Here is a 20,389-nt window from a genome sequence, read left to right on the forward strand (position 1 = left end):
AAGCCTGCCACAGAATGTGCAAGTTGAATTGTGCTACAAATCCAACGAGCAATCGTCTGCTTAGAAGCAGGAGCACACATCTTGTTGGGTGCATACAATATAAACAGTGAGTCAGACTTTCCGACTCCCGCCGTTCTTGAAATATATATTTTCAATGCCCGGACCACGTCCAACAACTTGGAATCCTCCAAATCGTTAGTAGCCGCAGGCACCACAATAGGCTGGTTCAGGTGAAACGCTGACACCACCTTAGGCAGAAAATGAGGACGCGTCCGCAGTTCTGCCCTGTCCGTATGGAAAATCAGATATGGGCTCTTATATGATAAAGCCGCCAATTCTGATACTCTCCTGGCTGAAGCCAGGGCCAGTAGCATGGTTACTTTCCATGTAAGATACTTCAACTCCACCGATTTGAGCGGCTCAAACCAATGGGATTTGAGAAAATCCAAGACTACATTAAGATCCCACGGTGCCACTGGGGGCACAACCGGGGGCTGTATATGTAGTACTCCTTTTACAAAAGTCTGGACTTCAGGAACTGAAGCCAATTCTTTCTGGAAGAAAATCGACAGGGCCGAAATTTGAACCTTAATGGACCCCAATTTGAGGCCCATAGACAATCCTGTTTGCAGGAAATGTAGGAATCGACCCAGTTGAAATTCCTCCGTGGGGGCCTTCCTGGCCTCACACCACGCAACATATTTTCTCCAAATGCGGTGATAATGTTGTGCAGTCACCTCCTTCCTGGCTTTTACCAGTGTAGGAATGACCTCTTCCGGAATGCCTTTTTCCCTTAGAATTCGGCGTTCAACCGCCATGCCGTCAAACGCAGCCGCGGTAAGTCTTGGAATAGACACAGTCCCTGCTGAAGCAGGTCCCGTCTTAGAGGTAGAGGCCACGGATCCTCCGTGAGCATCTCTTGAAGTTCCGGGTACCAAGTTCTTCTTGGCCAATCCGGAGCCACTAGTATCGTTCTTACTCCCTTTTGCCGTATAATTCTCAGTACTTTTGGTATGAGAGGCAGAGGAGGGAACACATACACTGACTGGAACACCCACGGTGTTACCAGAGCGTCCACAGCTATTGCCTGAGGGTCTCTTGACCTGGCGCAATACCTGTCCAGTTTTTTGTTGAGGCGGGACGCCATCATATCCACCATTGGTTTTTCCCAACGGTTCACAATCATGTGGAAGACTTCTGGATGAAGTCCCCACTCTCCCGGGTGTAGATCGTGTCTGCTGAGGAAGTCTGCTTCCCAGTTGTCCACTCCCGGAATGAATACTGCTGACAGTGCTATCACATGATCTTCCGCCCAGCGAAGAATCCTTGCAGCTTCTGCCATTGCTGTCCTGCTTCTTGTGCCGCCCTGTCTGTTTACGTGGGCGACTGCCGTGATGTTGTCCGACTGGATCAACACCGGCTGACCCTGAAGCAGGGGTTTTGCCAGACTTAGAGCATTGTAAATCGCTCTTAGCTCCAGTATATTTATGTGAAGAGACATCTCCAGGCTTGACCATACTCCCTGGAAGTTTCTTCCCTGTGTGACCGCTCCCCAGCCTCTCAGACTGGCATCCGTGGTCACCAGGACCCAGTCCTGTATGCCGAATCTGCGGCCCTCTAACAGATGAGCACTCTGCAACCACCACAGAAGAGACACCCTTGTCCGTGGCGATAAGGTTATCCGCTGATGCATCTGCAGATGCGATCCGGACCATTTGTCCAGCAGATCCCACTGAAAAGTTCGTGCGTGGAATCTGCCGAATGGAATCGCTTCGTAAGAAGCCACCATCTTTCCCAGGACTCTTGTGCATTGATGCACAGACACTGTCCCTGGTTTTAGGAGGTTCCTGACAAGTTCGGATAACTCCCTGGCTTTCTCCTCCGGAAGAAACACCTTTTTCTGAACCGTGTCCAGAATCATTCCCAGGAACAGCAGACGTGTCGTCGGGGTCAACTGAGATTTTGGAAAATTCAGAATCCACCCGTGTTGTTGCAGCACTAGTTGGGTTAGTGCTACTCCGTCCTCCAGCTGTTCTCTGGACCTTGCCCTTATCAGGAGATCGTCCAAGTAAGGGATAATTAATACGCCTCTTCTTCGCAGAAGAATCATCATTTCGGCCATTACCTTGGTAAAGACCCGAGGTGCCGTGGACAATCCAAACGGCAGCGTCTGAAACTGATAATGACAGTTTTGCACCACGAACCTGAGGTACCCTTGATGTGAAGGGCAAATTGGGACATGCAGGTAAGCATCCTTTATGTCCAGGGACACCATAAAGTCCCCTTCTTCCAGATTCGCTATCACTGCTCTGAGTGACTCCATCTTGAACTTGAATTTTTGTATGTACAGGTTCAAAGATTTCAGATTTAGAATAGGTCTTACCGAGCCGTCCGGCTTCGGTACCACAAATAGCGTGGAGTAATACCCCTTTCCCTGTTGTAGGAGGGGTACCTTGACTATCACCTGCTGAGAAAACAGCTTGTGAATGGCTTCCAATACCGTCGCCCTGTCTGAGGGAGACGTTGGCAAAGCAGACTTTAGGAACCGGCGAGGGGGAGACTTCTCGAATTCCAACCTGTAACCCTGAGATACTACCTGCAGAATCCAGGGGTCCACCTGTGAGCAAGCCCACTGTGCGCTGAAATTCTTGAGTCGACCCCCCACCGCTCCTGAGTCCGCTTGTAAGGCCCCAGCGTCATGCTGAGGGCTTTGCAGAACCCTGGGAGGGCTTCTGTTCCTGGGCAGGGGCTGCTTGTTGCCCTCTCTTACCCCTTCCTCTGCCCCGAGGCAGATATGACTGTCCTTTTGTCCGCTTGTTCTTATAGGACCGAAAGGACTGCGGCTGAAAAGACGGTGTCTTTTTCTGTAGGGAGGGGGTCTGAGGTAAAAAGGTGGATTTTCCGGCAGTTGCCGTGGCCACCAGATCCGATAGACCGACGCCAAATAATTCCTCCCCTTTATACGGCAATACTTCCATATGTCGTTTGGAATCCGCATCACCTGACCACTGTCGCGTCCATAAACTCCTTCTGGCAGATATGGACATCGCATTTACTCTCGATGCCAGAGTGCAAATATCTCTCTGCGCATGTCGCATATAAAGGAAAGCATCCTTTAATTGCTCTATAGTCAATAAAATACTGTCCCTATCCAGGGTATCAATATTTTCAGTCAGGGAATCCCACCAGACGACCCCAGCACTGCACATCCAGGCTGAGGCGATGGCTGGTCGCAGTATAACACCAGTATGTGTGTATATACTTTTTAGGGTAGTTTCCAGTCTCCTATCCGCTGGATCCCTGAGGGCGGCCGTATCAGGAGACGGTAACACCACTTGTTTTGATAAGCGTGTGAGCGCCTTATCCACCCTAGGGGGTGTTTCCCAGCGCGCCCTAACCTCTGGCGGGAAAGGGTATAATGCTAATAACTTTTTAGAAATTAGCATTTTTCTATTTAATTCCTCTGATTCAGGAAAAACTACAGGTAGTTTTTTCACCCCCCACATAATACCCCTTTTTGTGGTACTTGCAGTATCAGAGATATGCAAAGCCTCCTTCATTGCCGTGATCATATAACGTGTGGCCCTACTTGAAAATACGTTTGTTTCATCACCGTCGACACTAGATTCAGTGTCTGTGTCTGGGTCTGTGTCGACCGACTGAGGTAAAGGGCGCTTTACAGCCCCTGACGGTGTCTGAGACGCCTGGGCAGGTACTAACTGGTTTGCCGGCCGTCTCATGTCGTCAACTGATTTTTGTAATGTGCTGACATTATCACGTAATTCCATAAACAAAGCCATCCATTCCGGTGTCGACTCCCTGGGGGGTGACATCACCATTATCGGCAATTGCTCTGCCTCCACACCAACATCGTCCTCATACATGTCGACACACACGTACCGACACACAGCAGACACACAGGGAATGCTCTTATCGAAGACAGGACCCCACTAGCCCTTTGGGGAGACAGAGGGAGAGTTTGCCAGCACACACCCAAGCGCTATAATATATATGGGAACAACCTTATATAAGTGTTGTTCCTTATAGCAGCTTAAATATATCCAATATATCGCCAAAAAATGCCCCCCCTCTCTGTTTTACCCTGTTTCTGTAGTGCAGTGCAGGGGAGAGTCCTGGGAGCCTTCCTCACAGCTGAGCTGAGCAGGAAAATGGCGCTGTGTGCTGAGGAGAATAAGCCCCGCCCCCTATTTCGGCGGGCTTTCCTCCCGTAGTTTTAGATAACTGGCATGGGTTAAATACATACATATAGCCTCAATGGCTATATGTGATGTATTCTTTTGCCATAAGGTATTAAAATATTGCTGCCCAGGGCGCCCCCAGCAGCGCCCTGCACCCTCCGTGACCGCTTGGTGTGAAGTGTGTGACAACAATGGCGCACAGCTGCAGTGCTGTGCGCTACCTTCATGAAGACTGAAGAGCCTTCTGCCGCCTGTTTCCGGACCTTCAATCTTCAGCATCTGTAAGGGGGGTCGGCGGCGCGGCTCCGGGACGAACCCCAGGGTGAGACCTGTGTTCCGACTCCCTCTGGAGCTAATGGTGTCCAGTAGCCTAAGAATCCAATCCATCCTGCACGCAGGTGAGTTGAAATTCTCTCCCCTAAGTCCCTCGATGCAGTGAGCCTGTTGCCAGCAGGACTCACTGAAAATAAAAAACCTAAAAAACTTTTTCTAAGCAGCTCTTTAGGAGAGCCACCTAGATTGCACCCTGCTCGGACGGGCACAAAAACCTAACTGAGGCTTGGAGGAGGGTCATAGGGGGAGGAGCCAGTACACACCACCTAATCCTAAAGCTTTATTTTTGTGCCCTGTCTCCTGCGGAGCCGCTATTCCCCATGGTCCTGACGGAGTCCCCAGCATCCACTTAGGACGTTAGAGAAACATTTTTCATTGCCTCAATCATGTAACGTGTGGCCCTACTGGAAGTCACATTTGTCTCTTCACCGTCGACACTGGAGTCAGTATCCGTGTCGGCGTCTGTATCTGCCATCTGAGGTAACGGGCGCTTTAGAGCCCCTGACGGCCTATGAGACGTCTGGACAGGCACAAGCTGAGTAGCCGGCTGTCTCATGTCAACCACTGTCTTTTATACAGAGCTGACACTGTCACGTAATTCCTTCCAACAGTTCATCCACTCAGGTGTCGACCCCCTAGGGGGTGACATCACTATTACAGGCAATTTGCTCCGTCTCCACATCATTTTTCTCCTCATACATGTCGACACAAACGTACCGACACACAGCACACACACAGGGAATGCTCTGATAAGAGGACAGGACCCCACTAGCCCTTTGGGGAGACAGAGGGAGAGTTTGCCAGCACACACCAGAGCGCTATATATATACAGGGATAACCTTATATAAGTGTTTTTTCCCCTTATAGCTGCTGTATTTTTAATACTGCGCCTAATTAGTGCCCCCCTCTCTTTTTTAACCCTTTCTGTAGTGTAGTGACTGCAGGGGAGAGCCAGGGAGCTTCCCTCCAACGGAGCTGTGAGGGAAAATGGCGCCAGTGTGCTGAGGAGATAGGCTCCGCCCCCTTCTCGGCGGCCTTATCTCCCGTTTTTCTGTGTATTCTGGCAGGGGTTAAAATTCATCCATATAGCCCAGGAGCTATATGTGATGTATTTTTAGCCAGCCAAGGTGTTTCTATTGCTGCTCAGGGCGCCCCCCCCTAGCGCCCTGCACCCTCAGTGACCGGAGTGTGAAGTGTGCTGAGAAGCAATGGCGCACAGCTGCAGTGCTGTGCGCTACCTTGTGGAAGACAGGATGTCTTCTGCCGCCGATTTGCCGGACTCTTCTTGCTTCTGGCTCTGTAAGGGGGCCGGCGGCGCGGCTCCGGGACCGAGCTCCAAAGCTGGGCCTGTGAGCGGTCCCTCTGGAGCTAATGGTGTCCAGTAGCCAAGAAGCCCAATCCACTCTGCACGCAGGTGAGTTCGCTTCTTCTCCCCTTAGTCCCTCGATGCAGTGAGCCTGTTGCCAGCAGGTCTCACTGAAAATAAAAAACCTAAACTAAAACTTTCACTAAGAAGCTCAGGAGAGCCCCTAGTGTGCACCCTTCTCGTTCGGGCACAAAAATCTAACTGAGGCTTGGAGGAGGGTCATAGGGGGAGGAGCCAGTGCACACCAGGTAGTACTAAAGCTTTCTATTTGTGCCCAGTCTCCTGCGGAGCCGCTATTCCCCATGGTCCTTACGGAGTTCCCAGCATCCACTAGGACGTCAGAGAAATATATCTTTTTTTGGCTCATAAATTCAAAGTTTTTTAGTACATACTTTTTAAACAACACAGGTCGCCGGTACCCCTATCCCCCACTTTTTCCATACTTTTTAGCATTACTCTACCAGCATTGCATTTTTAGGGGGTGGCAGACACCTATAACAAGGTAGTGTGTGTGTTTTTAAAGATTTTCTCTTTTTTAATCAGTTTGACATAACTTTGGAATCCATCCCACAAGTGGCGCTGTATATATATTTTTTCTACATATATATATATATATATATATATATATATATAAATGTCGTGCAGGACCGGCACTCACCTCTCATGAATAATTTGCTCAGTGGTTCACCTTGACAAAGGGGCGGATGTGCCCCGAAACGTTGGCCTGAACAATTTGTAACATGGAATAAATTTTGCACGTTTTTTTTCACCTACCATGAGTCTCTGAGTGCTGCTGTATATTTGGGACAGTTGGATATATATATATATATATATATATATATATATACCAATACAGGTACAAGGCAATAACAGCCTGTACATTTTTCTACCCCGGAAGTACCGTTGATGCCGACAGGGCATCCACCAACAACTGTGTCTCCCCTAGCGCGTTGACTTGTTTTCAAGCACACAAAACCAACCTGCTAATACTTAATTTTTTTGAATCAAGTACCGCCAAGCGTCGGCGAAGCCGACAGTTATCCCCACAGCAGCTTGTGACAAAGCCCTAACACCTGTCGACATATGTCGACTAACCGATAGTGGGTAAAAAACAGGGAAACAGTGAGTTTATGTATCACAACAAGGATTATGCGTCCATTATTAAACATAATGCTATATGACACCCATATAGCATTAAACACTCTGTGCCCCCCCTCCTTCTTACTATACAGTAAATCCTGGTGGGGACCTGAGGAAAATGGCACTGACTCCTCTGTGAGGGCTAAGCTCTGCCCCCTCCCGGCGCGCTTAAGCCCGCTCAATTAAATAAATATATAAATATATAACCCCCTAAAAACTAGCTGGGGACCCTATATACAGGGGGTAACCCCCTGTATAACTTACTTTTTTGTCCCAACGCAGCCCAGGGCGCCCCTCCTGCGACCTGCACCCACGGAAGCCGTTGGTGTGTGGGAGCTATGGACCGCAGCGTGCACGCTGCGGTCTCCCGGCGGGCGAAGACACCCGTGTCCGGGTATGTTCCCCCGCCCGGGATCCTTTTATCAATGCCGCCCAGGGCGCTCCCCCCCAACGCCCTGCACCCCGGAGGCCGACGGGGAGCGGGAGCAGAGAGCGCAGCGCTACCGCTGCCTCTCCCTCCCGTTCGCGGCGCACTGGCGGGGCGGGCGCCGAAGCATGCCCCCCCTCCCCCGTCAGTGATCACATTTTTTAAATGTTGCCCAGGGCGCTCCCCCCCAGTGCCCTGCACCCTGCCGGCCCGGTGGAGTGCGGGAGCCGGGAGCGCAGCGCTACCGCTGCTGTTTCCTCCCGTTCACGGCGCACTGGCGGGGTGGGCACCGAAGTATGTCCCCCCGCCAGTGATATTACAGATTTTATTATATGCTGCCCAGGGCGCTCCCACCCCCCCCAGCGCCCTGCACCCTGCAGGTGATGGAAAGCGACGCGCTGGCGGGGTGAACATACGCTGTGCCCAGGCACCGTAATATGTCCCCCGCCAGCATTATAGACAGTCAGCAACATGCCCCCAGGGCGCTCCCCCCCAGCGCTCTGCACCCTGTCAGAGACGTTGGTGTGTGGGTGTCACGATCCGGGTATCTGGACGCCATTACTTACCCTTCAGATGCCTCCTAAGGCTGGCTCAGCGTTCCAGGACCGGATCCCGCTGTTCCTGAGTTTCCACATGCAGAATGTCAGAGTGGTGATTTCATCAGCCGCGGCCTCCGCTGTGCCCGCGTGGTTAAATGTGCGCTTGTCAGTCTGGCGTCTCCTGTCTCCTGTGGCCGGCGTCGCCATTACTGTTTCAATTCTCACATGGATTACAAACCAAACTTCCCTCCAAGTGTCTGCATGGGCGCAGCCATCTTGGATTTTGTCATCTGAGCATTTCCACCAATCTGCTGTCTGTATTGTTGATTTGCATAATTGCCTAGCCAACCCCTTCCTTGCTGCAGGTATAAGTAAGCTGTGCCTGAGCAAGGAAGGCGTCAGTGCTTTGGTTGTCTAACCTAGTTCCAGTTTGTCTCTCTCCTGTGGTTGTCTTCCAGGTTCCAGCTCCTGTCTCCAGACTTCTGCTATAGAGACCCGCACCAGCATTCCATCTGCGGTGTAGCCTGACTCTCCGATCCATTCTGGACTCACCTGTTTCCAGTTACAACAATCACCTGCTTCCAGCCCAGCTTCCAGCAGTGTACAGCTTCTCTTAAAGGGCCGGTGTCCTTTCTGCAGTTTACCACTCTCCACCGGTATTATTATTTCACCGCTCTCAAACTCCAAACTTCATCAATCACCTGCTTCCAGCCCAGCTTCCAGCAGTGTACAGCTTCTCTTAAAGGGCCGGTGTCCTTTCTGCAGTTTACCACTCTCCACCGGTATTATTATTTCACCGCTCTCAAACTCCAAACTTCATTATTATTTCATCGCTCTCAAGTTCGTTTATTATTTAACTGGTTCCAGCCAGTATCCACTCCGTACCAACAACAGTCTGGTTCCAGCCAGTATCCACAGCAGCCGTTTTATCTTCAGCAACCCAGCCTTTCCTGGAACACCAGCTGGTACGATCCTGGGTTCTCTCCATTGCTACAGTCAGGCCTGGTAAGGACTTTCCAACTAGAAGATTATTAGAACTGTCTCACTCTACCAGTGCCTGTGGCCCTTGCCACCCTGTAGTACCCAGGAATTGTATTTATCCTCTGTTGACTTTTATGTTTCCTTTACTGCTGCTGTGTTATGGAGTTTGTCATAATAAACATCATTGACTTTTTATCCTGGTTGTCGTGGTCACACCTTCGGGCAGTTATTCTACATGTTACTTACATGTCTAGGGGTCTGATACAACCTCCCAGGTTCCGTTACATCTCAGCCCCTACAACTGAGGCTGCCTCCCGTCAGCTCAGGCCCTCAGTTGTGACAGTAAGCACTGACCTAATGAATCCAGCCGGAGACCAGGATCAAGCGGCCAGGCAAATGCAAGAACTGGCAGCCCGACTTGAACATCAGGAGGCTGCACAGGGCCACATCATCCGCTGTCTCCAGGATCTCTCTACACGGCTGGATGGGATTCAAACGACCCTCCGTGGACCTGGCACGTCCGGTGCGTCCACTACAGTGACACCAGCTGTAACCCCACCCACCTTACCCATTTCCAGTCCACATCTTCATCTTCCAACGCCAGCAAAATTTGATGGATCTCCAAGGTTCTGCAGGGGATTTCTCAATCAATGTGAAATCCACTTTGAGCTTCTACCTGGCAATTTCTTCAGTGACCGTACCAAAATTGCCTATATCATCTCCCTTCTCAGTGGCTCAGCCCTTGACTGGGCATCACCTTTATGGGAGAAGTCTGATCCCCTGCTATCCTCCTATACTGACTTTGTAGCTACATTCAGGCGCATCTTCGACGAGCCAGGCCGGATAACATCTGCTTCATCTGAGATTCTCCGTTTACGCCAGGGAACACGTACTGTGGGACAGTATCTTATACAGTTTAAAATCCTGGCATCCGAACTGGCATGGAACGACGAGGCCCTGTATGCTGCATTCTGGCATGGCTTATCAGAACGCATCAAGGATGAGTTAGCTACCAGAGACTTGCCCTCTAAGTTGGATGAGCTAATTTCTCTTTGCACGAAGGTTGATCTACGTTTCAGAGAGAGAGCAACCGAGCGAGGAAGATCATCTACTCCTAAATCTTCTGCTCCTCCTCCTCGTCAACCATCTCCATCCAAGGATGAGCCTATGCAAATTGGTCGTTTCCGTCTGTCTCCCGCTGAGCGCCGAAGACGTCTCTCTGAGTCTCTCTGTCTCTACTGTGCAGCTCCGTCGCACACTATCAATGCCTGTCCCAAACGTCCGGGAAACTCCAGATCCTAGCTCGCCAAGGAGAGGGCCGGCTAGGAGTAATGATCTCCTCTCCATCTCCTCATGACTGTAACCTCCCAGTGTCGCTCCAAATTGCTCAACGTTACAGGAACGTCATTGCCCTCCTTGATTCCGGAGCAGCTGGGAATTTCATAACCGAAGCTTATGTTAAACGGTGGTCCCTACCCACCGAGAGACTGTCCTCGTCCATCTCTTTGACTGCCGTGGATGGCAGCAAGATTTTTGACGCAGTCATTTCCTTAAGGACTCTTCCAGTTCGTCTGAGAGTGGGAGTTCTTCATTCTGAGTATATTTCTTTTTTAGTGATTCCAAGAGCCACTCATCCAGTGGTTTTAGGCCTTCCATGGCTCCGTCTCCACAACCCATCAATTGACTGGACGACTACGCAAATACTGGCATGGGGTCCCTCCTGTGCTGAGACTTGTTTAGCCAAAGTTCTTCCTGTTTGTTCTTCCTTCCCCAGGTCATCTGATGTTCCGCCTCCTCCATATCAAGACTTCACGGACGTGTTCAGTAAAGCCTCTGCTGATATCCTTCCTCCTCATAGAGAATGGGACTGCCCAATCGACCTCATTCCAGGGAAGGTTCCACCGCGAGGCCGAACTTATCCGTTGTCTCTGCCTGAGACACACTCCATGGAAGAGTACATCAAAGAGAACCTGGCGAAGGGTTTCATCCGACCATCTTCTTCTCCAGCCGGCGCAGGCTTCTTCTTCGTTAAGAAGAAAGACGGTGGTCTGCGTCCGTGCATCGACTACAGAGGTCTGAACGACATTACCGTCAAGAACCGATACCCTTTACCCCTGATTACCGAGCTCTTTGATAGAGTTAGTGGTGCAACTATTTTCACAAAGCTGGACTTGAGGGGTGCCTACAATCTCATCCGAATCCGTGAGGGTGACGAGTGGAAGACCGCCTTTAACACCCGTGACGGACATTATGAGTACCTCGTCATGCCCTTCGGATTGAGCAACGCTCCAGCAGTCTTCCAGCACTTCGTGAATGAGATTTTCAGGGACATCTTGTACCGCCATGTCGTGGTTTATCTAGACGACATTCTCATCTTTGCTAATAATCTCGCAGATCATCGTTTCTGGGTAAAAGAGGTTCTTTCCCGTCTCCGTGTCAATCACCTCTATTGTAAATTGGAGAAGTGTGTGTTTGAAGTTAAAACCATTCCGTTTCTAGGTTACATTGTGTCCGGTTCCGGACTAGAGATGGATCCTGAGAAACTCCAAGCAATCCAGAATTGGCCTATACCCTTAAGCCTCAAAGGGGTCCAGAGGTTCTTAGGGTTCGCCAATTATTATAGAAAATTTATACGAGACTTTTCCACCATTGTGGCGCCTATCACTGCATTAACCAAGAAAGGTGCTAATCCGTCCAAGTGGTCCGAGGAAGCTACACAGGCCTTTCACCTTCTGAAGCAACGGTTCATCTCTGCACCAGTTCTGAAACAGCCCGACACCGACTCTCCGTTTATCTTAGAGGTAGATGCCTCCTCCGTTGGAGTAGGAGCAGTGTTATCCCAGAGGGCCAAAGATGGACATCTACATCCTTGCAGTTTCTTCTCCCGGAAGTTCTCCCCAGCTGAGCCCAACTATGCCATTGGCGATCAGGAGTTGCTAGCCATCAAGCTCGCTCTGGAGGAGTGGAGATACCTGTTGGAGGGAGCTTCCCACTCAATCACCATACTTACCGACCACAAAAATCTTTTATATCTCAAAGGCGCACAATGTCTGAATCCTCGTCAGGCCAGATGGGCACTTTTCTTCTCTAGGTTTGACTTTAAACTCCAGTTCTGTCCGGGTTCTCAGAATCGTAAGGCCGATGCCCTTTCCCGCTCATGGGAGCAAGAAAATGAGTCCGTGTCTGCAGACAAGCATCCTATTATTAATCCGTTGGCATTCTCCACGGTAGGGATGGACTCTACGCCTCCACCAGGGAAAAGTTTTGTTAAGCCAGTTCTAAGGAAGAAGCTCATGCATTGGGCCCATGCTTCCCGTTTTGCTGGACATACAGGCATTCAGAAAACCCTTGAATTTATTTCTAGGTCCTACTGGTGGCCAACTCTGAAGAAGGACGTTATGGAATTTATTGCCTCCTGCCCAAAGTGTGCCCAACACAAAGTCTTCCGCCAGTCGCCTGCGGGGCAACTGGTTCCATTATCTGTTCCCCGTCGACCTTGGACCCATTTGTCGATGGACTTTGTTTCCGATCTACCTATCTGCAACAAGTTTAATATCATCTGGGTGGTAGTTGACCGGTTCACCAAGATGGCACATTTCATCCCTCTCACCGGTCTTCCGTCAGCTTCCAAGTTGGCTCAAGTGTTTATACAAGAGATCTTCCGACTTCACGGTCTTCCTGAAGAGATCATCTCGGATCGTGGAGTACAATTTGTAGCCAAATTTTGGCGAAGTTTGTGTCAAGCCCTCCAAGTCAAGTTAAAGTTTTCCACGGCTTACCATCCTCAGACCAATGGTCAAACCGAGAGGGTGAATCAGGACTTGGAGGCCTTCCTCCGTATATATGTGTCTTCCTCTCAAGATGACTGGGTTCAACTCCTTCCTTGGGCCGAGTTCAGCCACAACAATAAATACCATTCCTCATCTTCTTCTACACCATTCTTCATTAATTATGGATTCCACCCTAAAGTCCCAGAATTCCAACCGCTTCCCGCAACTTCTGTTCCAGCAGTGGATGTCACCTTGCGTCAGTTTTCAAATAACTGGAGGAACGTCCGCGCAGCCCTGCTTAAAGCCTCATTCAGGTATAAGAAGTTTGCCGATAGAAAGCGTAGAGCGGTTCCTGCTCTCAAGGTGGGTGATCGTGTGTGGCTGTCCACGAAGAATTTGAGGTTGAGAGTTCCCAGCATGAAATTTGCACCTCGCTACATCGGACCCTTCAAGATTGAACAAGTCATCAATCCTGTTGCCTACAGGTTACAGTTACCATCCTTCTTGAAAATACCCAGGACATTTCATGTTTCTTTGTTGAAACCGCTGATCCTGAATCGGTTTCATTCCGCACTTCCTCCAGCTCCCAAAGTTCAGACTCAACGGGGAGTCGAGTACGAGGTGGCCAAGATTTTGGACTCACGTTTCCGTTACGGTCAGTTACAATACCTCATTGACTGGAAGGGCTATGGTCCTGAAGAACGCTCTTGGACCAATGCCTCAGACGTCCATGCTCCTGCCTTGGTCCGAAATTTCCACGCAAAGTTTCCTTTAAAGCCTAAGAAGTGTCCTGGGGCCACTCCTAAAGGGGGGGGTGCTGTCACGATCCGGGTATCTGGACGCCATTACTTACCCTTCAGATGCCTCCTAAGGCTGGCTCAGCGTTCCAGGACCGGATCCCGCTGTTCCTGAGTTTCCACATGCAGAATGTCAGAGTGGTGATTTCATCAGCCGCGGCCTTCGCTGTGCCCGCGTGGTTAAATGTGCGCTTGTCAGTCTGGCGTCTCCTGTCTCCTGTGGCCGGCGTCGCCATTACTGTTTCAATTCTCACATGGATTACAAACCAAACTTCCCTCCAAGTGTCTGCATGGGCGCAGCCATCTTGGATTTTGTCATCTGAGCATTTCCACCAATCTGCTGTCTGTATTGTTGATTTGCATAATTGCCTAGCCAACCCCTTCCTTGCTGCAGGTATAAGTAAGCTGTGCCTGAGCAAGGAAGGCGTCAGTGCTTTGGTTGTCTAACCTAGTTCCAGTTTGTCTCTCTCCTGTGGTTGTCTTCCAGGTTCCAGCTCCTGTCTCCAGACTTCTGCTATAGAGACCCGCACCAGCATTCCATCTGCGGTGTAGCCTGACTCTCCGATCCATTCTGGACTCACCTGTTTCCAGTTACAACAATCACCTGCTTCCAGCCCAGCTTCCAGCAGTGTACAGCTTCTCTTAAAGGGCCGGTGTCCTTTGTGCAGTTTACCACTCTCCACCGGTATTATTATTTCACCGCTCTCAAACTCCAAACTTCATCAATCACCTGCTTCCAGCCCAGCTTCCAGCAGTGTACAGCTTCTCTTAAAGGGCCGGTGTCCTTTCTGCAGTTTACCACTCTCCACCGGTATTATTATTTCACCGCTCTCAAACTCCAAACTTCATTATTATTTCATCGCTCTCAAGTTCGTTTATTATTTAACTGGTTCCAGCCAGTATCCACTCCGTACCAACAACAGTCTGGTTCCAGCCAGTATCCACAGCAGCCGTTTTATCTTCAGCAACCCAGCCTTTCCTGGAACACCAGCTGGTACGATCCTGGGTTCTCTCCATTGCTACAGTCAGGCCTGGTAAGGACTTTCCAACTAGAAGATTATTAGAACTGTCTCACTCTACCAGTGCCTGTGGCCCTTGCCACCCTGTAGTACCCAGGAATTGTATTTATCCTCTGTTGACTTTTATGTTTCCTTTACTGCTGCTGTGTTACGGAGTTTGTCATAATAAACATCATTGACTTTTTATCCTGGTTGTCGTGGTCACGCCTTCGGGCAGTTATTCTACATGTTACTTACATGTCTAGGGGTCTGATACAACCTCCCAGGTTCCGTTACATCTCAGCCCCTACAACTGAGGCTGCCTCCCGTCAGCTCAGGCCCTCAGTTGTGACAGTGGGAGCATGGAGCGCAGCCCTACTGCTGCTGTTACCTCCGTTACTGAAGTCTTCTGCCGTCACTGAAGTCTTCTTTTCTTCCAATACTCACCCGGCTTCTTTCTTCCGGCTTTTGTGAGGGGATTGACGGCGTGGCTCCGGGAACAAGCAGCTAGGCGCATCAAGTGATCGAACCCTCTGGAGCTACTGGTGTCCAGTAGCCGAGAAGCAGAGCCTTTAAACTAAGAAGAAGTGGGTCCTGCTTCTCTCCCCTCACTCCCACAATGCAGGGAGCCTGTAGCCAGCAGGTCTACCTGAAAATAAAAAACCTAACAATAAAGTCTTTAGAGAAACTCAGGAGAGCTCCCCTAGTGTGTGACCCATCACTCCTGGGCACAAAGTCTAACTGAGGTCTGGAGGAGGGGCATAGAGGGAGGAGCCAGTTCACACCCAGTTTAAGTCTTTGGGGTCGATTCTATTCGGCAACTAATGAATAGCGCCGGGAATTAGCTCCCGACGCTATTCAATTCAGCAACTAATTACCTGCAATTGTCGGGAATTCTTCTCTCATCCCCGGGGGATGAGAAGAGAAACCCGACAAAAGTGCTGCCTCGCGCCGGGGAGTTAAGTCGGAGAATGCCCGTTCTCCCGACAATTCAACCTGTTTTGTCGGCGAGAACGGGCCATCGCCGACGTAACTAGTTGCTGAATTGAATAGCGTCGGGAGCTAATTCCCGGCGCTATTCATTAGTTGCCGAATAGAATCGACCCCTTTATAGTGTGCCCAGGCTCCTGCGGATCCGTCTATACCCCCATGGTCCTTTTGGAGTCCCCAGCATCCTCTAGGACGTATGAGAAAGAAAGCAAATGTATGGTGCAAAGTACAGCGAAGCCTTGCTGCGAGATGGTACTGGGATCCCAGCGATTGGGATGCCAGCTGTCAGAATACCGACAGCAACATTCTGGTGATTAAAATCCAGGCACAGACTAATTGAGGAAGCTAACCCTGATCTGTAATCCCCCTAACCCACCTTTCCCGCAGCCTAACCCTAACCCCCCCCCCCCCCCTGCGCAACCTAACCCTAAGTCCCCCTCCCTGCAGCCTAACCTCCTCCCCACAGCCTAAAGCTAACCCCCCTCAACCCCACACCGTGGCATATGTCTCCGGCGGCCCGTCAAATCCTCGTTCGGGATCCCAGTGCCGGGATAGTGATCAATGTCGGGATCCCAGAGCCAGAATACCAAGTAGTGTTGGGATTCCGGTGTCGGTATTTCGACTGCCGGGATCCCTATCGGATCCCCTTGCTTCAGTCTACAAGACAGTTTGGACTTGAAAGATTTTCTTCCAGCATGACAATGACCGAAAGCATACAGAAGAAACCACACTGGTTAGCTTAACACCACCAAGGTTAGTGTCCTGAAGTGTCCGAATTTCAGTTCAACTGAGCACTTGTGGCAACACACACACACGTTTTCTCATAGGGAACAATATTCCCTTGTGTACCTGCATTTCTCTGTACTAATAATAGAAGCTCCACATGCGTATTACAAATGGCTATGTACAATTAACCTTATAAACTAGATTATGAAATAGCCATTATCCATGGCTGCTCTGAACAGCAAATTAGAAATACAGCTTTTGGGAGTTGAATTTAAGCCATTTCCATATTGCTCTTTTTTGGCCTGAAAGGAGCCGCAGGCAAAGTGGCAGCATCTGCAGATGCTGTTCTTTACTGGAAATAAATGCACTCTCCGCCTGTATTCAGAGTTGGCCTCACTGCACCTATACATCTGCTTGTGTAAGTAGCCAAAGCATTTGCGCCAACCCTATCCAAATGTAAAAAACCCATCTGAAGTCAGCAGGCTCTCTGCCTTTGCTCACCTCTGAATAGCCCACAATTTCATCTACATGCCCATGGCACACTTACCCTACATGTGGGGTGCCCATACACTGCACCAGTGGAAACGCCATTCAGTAGCATATGACTGTACATAGCCCATGGATTAGCAGAGATGCGTATGTTCTCCTCAGGCTCATGCGCAGTGCAAAAAAAATTGCATATACTTACAACCCCAGGAGTGTGATAGTTCATGAGTGTATTAAGCACAAAAAGTGACTGCAGCTAAATGTTGATATTAGTATTTAATGTGTATATACTATACAGTATGTGAATGGGTTGCAGTCAGGAGACCGCCGGTCACAACACTTCCCCCTGCTCTGCATCCCGCACCCTCTGTATCCCGACAGTCGGCATGCCGACCAACAGGGACTATTCCCACTCGTGGGTGTCCACGACACCCACAGAATAGAACCTGTGGCAAGCTCGCCGCCGAGCCCGCAAGGGGCATGCCAAACCCCCCCCCCCCCCCTCCACCATTGTGCAGCCGGGATCCCGGCTGCCGGTACTGTGTTACACACCCATGTGAATAACTGTAGATATGTACATGGGGTGGCTTGATGTAGGCGGCCCAGAATCACCAAGTTGTAGCTCACTATGATTTGCAGAGATCAATTTTGCTTAAACCTGCCCTTGTGTACAGCACATAAATTTGGCATGTAGTGAAGTGGCATATCTATCTATAATGGGTGCAGGGTATGCTACGCACATGGGCCCCTGGGTCCAACTTGGCCCACACCGCACACTCTGCACCTGGGACATTTTTACAGAGGAGAGGACCCTTGTGCAGTCGCCAACCTGGGCCCCCTCCTCTCTCTCTTGCTGCCAGCCGGGCAGCTAAGTCAGTATCCGGCTCCAGGTGCTAGTAGATTCTGGAGTGGTGCTAGGAGTCTACTGCGCATGTACAGGACTTTGGGAAAATGGCATGGTGGACATTTTTCCCGCAATTCCCTTACTGCGCATGCGCAAAACTCCATGAAAAAATCTGCAGCGCCATTTTCCCATTGATTTTGCAGGGCTGCCATAGCAGATGTTGAGTGCAAGAGAAATGGGTGCAGGTTGTGCTAAGTGGGGGCCCCCTAGACCAGAGGGGCCCATGTACACTGCACTCATTATAAATGCACCCATTCTCTGCACCGATATGATAATTACTTCTCCGGAGGCCCACGTTAGCCGGCACTGCAGACGTAAATTACTGGAAAAATGGCCATTTTCCAGGTGTTTTGCACAAGCACAGTAGATATGTCCCACGGGAACAGGGAGCGGGCGTCATGTTCCCAGAGACATGTGCATGTGCTGCAGAATCTAGCACAAAGCCAGAGACTACAACATTGCGGCCACTGCCAGAGAAGATGGGACCCGCACGGAGTCAACACTGGGGGTTGGGTATCCATATCGATGCCGGAATCCCAGCTGGCAGATGCCCGGCAAGAGGGGGCTCGCCACACTGCGGGCTCGTTATATTCCCAATCTATGGGTGTCGTGGACAACCATGAATAGGAATAGTCGTTGTTAGTCGGCATGCCGTCTATTGGGACTGGAAGGGGGCGGGATTCCGGCGTCGGTATTGTGACCGGCAGTCACGTAACTGACTCCTGTTGTGGACACAAGACAATAAAGAACATTTTGATGACACCATAAACTTGCTGCAATAGTTATGATACACAGACCTCGCAAACCCCAGCAAATGTGCCATCAGCTGCTTGTGCCTTACATGCCCTTATACCACCACTACCGGTGTATAGAAGTATTCCTGTCAGCTGCCCTGTCATGCCTCATATCAGCATTCCTGTCAGCGAACCAGTGCCTCACATGCCCCCTGTGCCTATGCTACGCTGCCAGCCCCACCATGAGCTCCTGCGGCGGGCGGTGTTTCTTCCAGACACGCCCATGGTGTTTGTAGCCATGGGAACACTGTATGAAAGCAGCTAAGGAGCGATCGTCAACGCGGTGACGCAGCGGAGGAAGATGGCGTGGGGACGGGGTGACGCACGGCTGCAGAGGAGAAGATGATGTCTCCATGGCGACAGTGACGTCAGGAGCGCTGCTGGGATTGTTGTACAGTGACACCATGCGGCGAATAATAAAAGCGACACTGTGTGACCAGCCTGATATTAGCAGTCCCTGTAATTTCCTTTTCGTTTATTATGGTGTTGTGGTGCCACATTAACAGGATCAGTGATTAGCCATGTTACTGCATTTCTCTGTACCTGCTAAACCGTGGCGTTTGTTTTTTTTTTTTTAACGTCAGTTCGCAATGTTCCCCAGGTTGTTGCAATTGGAAAATATCTGTGAAAAGCAGAAACCATCTCAACAAGAAGCATCGTGATAGCAAGTTATGCTTCTCCAGAACTACAGCTCCCATTATACTCTTTCAGAACCGTGCTTAAAAAAATAATAAAAAGAAATGTACATTTATGTGCCCTAAAAAAAAAAAAAAAAAAAGTTGGCCAAATTTAAGTTCCGCAGACTACCTACACAGATGATGTATAAACACACAGACTGCATTTATTCTAAGTATTAAATGGTTTAATTGGGATACAAAGACTAAACGGATACCTGGAATTCCGAACATGCCAACCACAGATGCCAGGCTAACTCCTCTCAGTGTGATGATAGCTTCTTTCTGATTTTCTTATATATTATTGTTAATAAATCTTTTTATCATGTTTAATGTTATTTCTCTTACGTCCTAGAGGATGCTTGGGTCCACATTAGTACCATGGGGTATAGACGGGTCCACTAGGAGCCATTGGAACTTTAAGAGTTTAACAGTGTGGGCTGGCTCCTCCCTCTATGCCCCTCCTACCAAACTCAGTTTACAAAATGTGCAGTGTTACAATGTAGCGCCTATGCGCTCCATTGTAACCAATGGTGAGAACTTTCTGCTCAGCGGTTGACCGAAAGTGACCTCACCGCTGAGCAGAAAGTTCCCACCATTGGTTACAATGGAGCGCATAGGCGCTACATTGTAACACTGCCGTGTGCCGCCTGTCAGTCAGTACAGGAGCACACAGCCGATCAGGAGGGTGCCACAACGTGGCGCTCCCTGATTGGCTGAAGAAACCCACTTAGACAGAAGTCAGAGTGGGTTTCTGGCATTCGGGGAAAGGGGGCCCATGTGAAAACATGGGTCCCCTTTCAGTGCGTGGCTCGGGTCTCCGTTTTTTTTATTTTAATCAAGTACGTGGATTACAAAAGGATTATCCGAGGAGCCTGGTACCCTGGATCTGGTGAGTAAAATTTATTCAACAGGTACCCCATGGATTCTACTGGACAAGAGGACCGACCTGCGTGTGAACATAAGGTAAGTATGTATGTATGTTTGTGTGGATGGATGTAATAAAACTTTACTTTCAAGGTGTGTGTGTATTGTCTTTTTTTGGGTATTTTTTTAGTAGTAGTACTACAGGTACCAGCGGGCCCGTTTTTCCGCCGCATGCTGGTACTTGTGGTTCTCCAAGTACCAGCATGCGGGGGAGGCTTGCTGGGCCTTGTAGTACTGCTACTAAAAACAATATCTTACACTTTTACAAAAAGGCTATCAGCCCCCCATCCGCAGCCCATTGGATGGGGGGGACAGCCTCGGGCTTCACCCCTGGCCCT

General features: G+C 49.9%; 1 protein-coding gene across 1 annotated transcript in view; it reads right to left on the reverse strand.

Moving 5' to 3' along the window:
• Window positions 1–18,572, reverse strand: part of SIK3 (SIK family kinase 3) — a 453,545-nt gene extending 434,973 nt beyond the window's left edge. The window contains exon 1 of the mRNA XM_063943297.1: window positions 18,454–18,572. Coding sequence (XP_063799367.1) covers window positions 18,454–18,555 — 102 coding nt within the window. The 5' untranslated portion in view covers window positions 18,556–18,572. The remainder of the gene's footprint in view (window positions 1–18,453) is intronic.
• Window positions 18,573–20,389: the final 1,817 nt, after the last annotated feature.

This window comes from Pseudophryne corroboree, chromosome 10 (assembly GCF_028390025.1).
Source record: "Pseudophryne corroboree isolate aPseCor3 chromosome 10, aPseCor3.hap2, whole genome shotgun sequence".
Lineage (NCBI taxonomy): Eukaryota > Metazoa > Chordata > Amphibia > Anura > Myobatrachidae > Pseudophryne > Pseudophryne corroboree.